At 38.9% G+C, this 6,730-nt stretch overlaps 1 protein-coding gene across 1 annotated transcript; it reads left to right on the forward strand.

Annotated features, from left to right (window-relative positions):
• The first annotated feature begins 3,694 nt into the window (after nucleotides 1-3,694).
• Nucleotides 3,695-4,339, forward strand: LOC150025520 (secreted RxLR effector protein 161-like). Its single transcript, XM_090294080.1, has one exon. The coding sequence runs from the start codon at nucleotides 3,695-3,697 to the stop codon at nucleotides 4,337-4,339; it is 645 nt and encodes a 214-aa protein (XP_090150206.1).
• The last annotated feature ends 2,391 nt before the right edge of the window (nucleotides 4,340-6,730 follow it).

Below are 6,730 nucleotides of genomic sequence, written 5' to 3' on the forward strand. Positions count from 1 at the left end.
CTGTACACGTGCCATCATCTGGAGCCTCCTTGACTTGGGCGCTGCTTCTACTCTTGTTTTACTAAGTTACCTATGCATGGTACTGCCCAGTACATAGCCAACTTGGGAGTGCCATCTCTACTGGAACTGGCGAGTTAGGGTGCCTTCATACACCTTCCCTGTGGTCTCGCCGGCCGCCTTCATAATCTGCTTCTCCTTCATCTTCGGCGATGTGCTTTCTCTGGCGATCTCCAATCGCTTGGTCGCCTGAGTTTACATCTGGCGACTTCATCTTTAACCCGGTGATCGCCTATCTTGGTATGCTGGAGATCGGAACACGCCAACTTAATAACTGGCGACTTCACGAGCCCCCCGACTTCCTTCCCTTCTGCCAACCTGGCGCCTTGCCAACATGCCTATACTGTAGCGGGATGCCACGTCATCTCTCCCGACTACCAGGACGGTACAGATGTCATCACAAACAGTTCTTTCATACCTTCGCTTGAAACTTATACAGCTTTCTCTGAAAGTGAAAAACATCATTTTGACTGTGATGCTAAAAATATCATTGTATTTGCTCTTGATTCTAATGAGTTTCTTAGAGTTTCATAGTTTGTTTTAGCTAAAGATATGTGGGACACTCTTGAAAGAATTCATAAAGATTCAAGAAATGCTTGGCTGGATAGTGACAAGGTCTTTTCTAGATCATCTTCTGCAGCTTCCAAAATAAACATGTGTCTAATGGCAAAAGAAGATTCTGCATCAAACAACGTAAGTACATCCTCCTTTACTAAATGTGATAGTTATTATCAACTTCTTGAGGCTTTTAAAGAGACTCATGAAGAAGCTCATAGATTAACCCTTTCAAACAATCGGTTGAAAAGTAAAAACAGCTGGTTGAAAAATAGAGTCAAGGTCTTGGAAGAAGAATTGAACAACTCAAAAACTGATTTTGAAAACTTAAAAATTATTTATCAAATTCTTCTTGCAAGTGTGAATATAGTTCTTGCAAAAACTGTGAATCTATTCAAAAGAAGGTTTTTTATCTTGTGAAAACTGTGAATAGAATTTCAAAAAGAAAATCCAACTTTGAGAATGTCTTAGCATCTTAAAATTGTACTTTTGGAAAATCTGGTTTGGGTTTTAATCCACAAAGCAAGAACAATAGTATTTCAAAACCTTTACCCTTACAGAAAATCAACCAATTGAAAAGTCAAAACAACCTGTTGTTTCTTGTTTCTACTATATGAGAAAGGGTCATTCTGTAAGGTTTTGCAAAATTCGCAAATTTTCTGTTCCTAAAGGTATCCTAAAGTGGGTTCCCAAGAATCCTAAGATTCCTAACAATCAAATTAACATCCATGGACTCAAATTTGTTAGGGGACCCAACCTTGCCACCTAATTTTAATTTTTGCATATTTTCTTGATGAAAGACCAACACTTATGGTACTTGGACAGTGGTTGCTCCAAGCACATGACTGGAGATGTATCAAAGTTTGTCAACATCATTCTTAAGCAGGAAGGCCATGTGACCTATGGGGATAATAAAAAAGGAAAGATTCTTGGAAAAGGCACTATTGGTAATGAAAACAGTTTTATGATTCATGGTGTCTTCTATGTGGAAGGACTCAAGCACAATCTTCTCAACATAATTAAACTTTGTGATAGAGGATATCAAGTCACATTCAAAACCAACTCCTGTGAGATTCGTCTACCAAATTCAAAGGAAATGTTGCTGGTTGGTAAAAGAATTAATAATGTATATTTACTTGATATTTCAAATTCCACATCTATTGGTTGTCTTTTAACCAAGCATGAAGAATCATGGCTTTGGCACAGAAGAATTGCACACATTCATATGTATCACTTGAACAAATTGATTTCAAATGATCTTGTTATTGGCTTACCCAAACTGAAGTTTGAGAAGGATCATGTGTGTGAAGCTTGTCAAAAGGCGAAACAAACAAAACGGTCTTTTAAATTGAAAAACATTGTTTCCACTTCAAAACACCTTGAGTTGCTACATATGGATCTGTTTGGTCCTTCGAGAACTATGAGTCTTGGCGGGAATTATTATGCTCTTATTGTGGTTGATGACTTTTCTAGGTTTACATGGACAATGTTTATACATTCAGAAAGTGAGGCCTACTTTGCATTTAAGAAGCTATCCAAGAGGCTACAAAACTCCTGTCGCAGTAACATTGGTTCCATTCTGAGTGATCATGGTGGAGAATTCCAAAATGAGAAGTTCAGCACCTTCTGTGATAAGTTGGGCATCTTTCACAATTTCTTTGCACCAAGGACGCCTCAGCAAGATAGTGTGGTGGAAAGGAAGAACAAATCGCTTGAAGAGCTGGCAAGAACAATCTTGAATGAATCCTCCTTACCAAAGTACTTTTTGACAGATGCAGTAAGTACAACATGCTATGTAATGAACTGTGTTTTTATCAGGCCCATTCTGAAAAAGACTCCATATGAACTGCTCAATGGAAGGAAGCCTCACATAGGACATCTAAAGGTATTTGGGTGTAAATGCTATATTTTGAACAATGGTAAAGAAAAACTTAGTAAGTTTGATGAAAAAACCAATAATGGTATTTTTCTTGGTTACTCCTTAACTAATCATGCCTATAGAGTTTATAATAAGTGACTTATGACTGTAGAAGAATCTGTACATATTGTTTTCTATGAAACTAACAATGTAGAACAAGGTCCAGTGAAGTTTAGTGCAGAAGAAGATGAACAAAATATCTTTCTGAAGAATCTGGAAAACTGTTAAGAAAATCAACAGGTTGATTCTGCGAAACAACCGATTGAAAATTTGCAACAGTGTGAACTTCCTAAAGAGTGGAGAATTCCCAAAGATCTCTCAGTAGGAAACATCATTGGGCAAATTAATAAAGGTGTATCTACAAGGAGGACAATATCAAACTTTTGCAACCATATGGGTTTTGTCTCCAAAGTTGAACCCAAGTCAATCAATGAAGCATTCAAGGATGAACATTGGATAGTTGCTATGCATGAGGAACTTAACCAATTCGTAAGGAATGGTGTGTGGCTTCTGGTTCCTAGGGCATATGAGATGAATGTCATAGGAACAAAGTGGGTATTCAGAAACAAGTCAGATGATACAGGAGTAATCACAAGGAACAAGGCAAGAGTTGTTGCAAAAGGGTACAATCAAGAAGAGGGAATAGACTATGACGAAACTTTCGCACCAGTAGCAAGATTAAAGGTTGTGAGATTATTGCTAGCCTTGCCTGCATGAGTGGGTTCAAGCTGTTTCAAATGGACGTGAAGAGTGCCTTCCTAAATGGGGTTGTAAATGAGGAAATCTTTGTATCACAACCACCCGGGTTTGAAGACCATCTATATCCCAATCATGTATACAAATTGAAAAAAGCTTCGTATGGTCTCAAGAAAACACCTAGACAGTGGTATGAAAGGTTAAACAACTTTCTTTTATCTCACAACTATGAAAGGAGGAAGATTGAAAAAACCCTTTTGTTATTAAAAAGTCAAATTATGTTGTTATCTTAGTACAAATATATGTTGATGATATTATTTTTAGATTGTGTGAAGAATTTGTGATAGCAATGCAGGAGAAGTTTGAGATGTCGATGGTGGGGGAACTTCTTACAGGTCAAGCAATCCCAAAGAAGGCATCTTCTTAAATCAATCATAGTATTGCAAGGAGATACTCAAACGATTTGAAATGGAGAATTGCAAAGAAGCCTCAACATCAATGCTTACCAATTGTTATATGGATGTTGATGCAGTTGGAGTTGTTGTGGATCAAACAAAATATAGGGGGTTAATAGGATCCTTGCTTTATCTTACAACTAGCGGGCCAGACATAATGTTTGTTGTGTGCCTTTGCACTGGATTCCAGTCAAATCCAAAGGAATCACATCTCAAAGCTGCCAAAAGGATTCTAGAATATTTTAAGGGAACATCTTCTATTGGGCTATGGTATCCCTCTCTTTCCCCTATACAACTTGTTGAGTATTCTAATTCTGACTTTGCAAGTTGCAAGCTAGACAAGAAGAGTACTAGTGGAACCTGTCATCTTCTTGGCTCAAGTTTGAAATCATGGCATAGCAAGAAGCAAGCCTGTGTAGCCCTTTCCACTGCTGAAGCAGAGTACATAGCTGCAGGGAGTTGTTGTGCTCAGATTTTGTGGATCAAGCAACAACTGGAAGACTTTGTGTTAAAAGTCAACAAGGTTCCATTATTCTGTGACAATACAAGTGCAATCAACCTCTTAAAAATTCAAGTTCAGCACTTCAGAACCAAACACATTGAGATACGACATCAATTTATCAGTGATCATGTAAATAATAGTGATCATTGTCACTGAAAGACAGCTTGCAGACGTCTTCACCAAACCTCTATCCAAGGACAAGTTTTTCTCCTTAAGGAATGAGTTAGGAATCATTGATTCACAAGCTTTACCTTATTCTATGTTGTTTTTATCCCTTCTTACACTCTATTTGTGAAAACAAATAGGGGGAGAAATTTCTTTTGGGGTTGTAATCATCTAATTCCTACACTTATTTTGTTTGATAACTGCTTAGTTCGATGATAAAATGCTGAACTCTGAATATTATAATCGGTTAATCCTGTTTTTTAATGGGTTGTTTTTTCTGCTACTGCATGTATGTGTGTGTAACTAGTTATCACGGTGATTTGGTTGATCTTCCTCTTTGGAATCACCTAGTGGAAACTAGTTCTGTGATACTTGATATATCTAGAATATATTACCTCTTGTACCTGCATCTTTTTGTGATTGCAGGTTGTGCCAAATTCTAAACAGAACTTCCCAAAACAACCTAGGGATTTGTCTTTGTTCTCGTCGGTTGACCTAATGTCTTCGTGCGTTTCTGTTGGCTTTGCTTCCAAGAACCCTTCGCTCCCACGTTCCCTTCCTCTGGTTGAATCACCTGAAAACAAAAGAAACAAAGGGCTCCCTCGCGTCCGTTTGCACTCCGACGGTTAATTCAGTATCTCGGTCAATGAACACCAAACTCTCACTCTTAGATCACTGTGTGTTCTCTCTCACTCTGTTCACTCTCATAAATGCGTAACTTGCACTAATGAAAGCGTAGAGTGTTTTGTGTAAATGTCAAAACGTACCTTGGTTATGTCTGTTGTCAACCTTATATACCTTTAGATCATTGCCCTCCTGTGTTAGCCGTGACTTAGGCATTCTTTAAGCGCGTCTTAGCGACACTAACACCCAGACTTAGGGTCATCTAGTGTGTAAGACTGCCTTGTCGAAGTGCAACTGGCGCGGGGTGACTGCTTGGATGCCAACTCATGCACCCAATCTCTGAGTCATCCGCCCTGGGAGTTCCCTGCCTTACTCACGTTCCATGCATGCAGATCACCCTCTAGGACGTGACCCTTCCGATTCGTCTCTGTCCCAGTGGCTCTTTAACGGTGGTGCGTGCTACCTCGTCCCTACACCCCATGCACGGATCCCTCGTGAGTTGGGCCTCTCCCTACTGGTCACTGGTTTGGCTTGAAAACCACCTTCCTTATCCACTTTAACTGTTGAGGTGCCAAGGCCCGAGGACTCCACACCCTGCCTTGGTGTCGCCCCCTCCTCGGCCTCTCTTACCTGTGAGCCCTAGGAGACTCCTTCCTGCCTCGCTATACTTTCCAGCGGACCCCACCATGTTGACTTTGGTCAACGCCCGAGGCCAGTCAACGCCCAAAGTCGATCAACGCCCGAGGATCGGACGGTACAGTCTTCATCAAATAGAGAGAGAATGTTTAAAATGAAGCTTTGATGCCTCCAAATCAATGAAGACAACTTGAAGACTTTGTTGTTGTGTTTAGGGTTTAAATCTAGGTAGTCTAGAATTTGCTAGATCCACTCTTAATCAAATTCACAATTGAATCAATCTGGTTTTAAAAAGAAAAAATGTTTTTCAAAGCTAAGTGAAAATCAACCTGTTGATTTCTCGTTGTAATCGATTGTTTTTCCCTCAGCCTATGTGAAGGGTTTTTGAATTGTTTTGGTTTTGGTTGACTTAATTGTCAAACCAATTCAACCGGTTAAATCGATATTTCAACCGGTTGATTTTTGAAATTCTTAACAGTTTTTCATAAATCTGTTATATCTGGTTTCAGTTATTTACAAATTGTTTTGGCTCATGTTTAACTTATTAAAACGGCTAGTTTGATGAGCTATAAAGTTGGGATTACCCTTCCTATTTCAAAGAGAGGAAAGTGATTCAGAATACATTTTTGTGAAAGTTTGGATTCAAGAAAGCAAGATTGCCTTGAGTTGTGCTTTGGTTAAAAAGTGGATTAAGAGCAATTGTGATTTCCTGTAATCAGGTGTAATTTGTTCCATATTCTCTTGTAATTGTTTTTAGCTTTAATACTTGTAATTTGTGTATCTGTAAAGTCAGAGGGTTGTTTTGACTTTGTGTGTTAGAAATCAAAGAGCGTATGTGTTCTTGAGTGGTCAAGATCACCTCTTTGTGGTTGTGGTGTGTTGTAATTTGTTGTTGGTTACGTAGTGGAATACCCAGTGGTTTTCTAGGGACTGTATGTAGCTCTGGTAAGGAGTGAACCAGTATAATTGTTTGTGTGATCCTCTCTCTCACACACACACTCATTTAAAATCTGTTTGACTTGTGATTTCATCTCTGCTGCCATAAACAATCGGTTAAATCGTATTTTCAATCGATTGTTTTTCTGATAACAGTTTTAATAAATTTGTTTTCTTGGTTGACCT

Source organism: Phaseolus vulgaris, chromosome 8 (genome assembly GCF_051622355.1).
Source record: "Phaseolus vulgaris cultivar YP4 chromosome 8, ASM5162235v1, whole genome shotgun sequence".
Classification (NCBI taxonomy): Eukaryota; Viridiplantae; Streptophyta; class Magnoliopsida; order Fabales; family Fabaceae; genus Phaseolus; species Phaseolus vulgaris.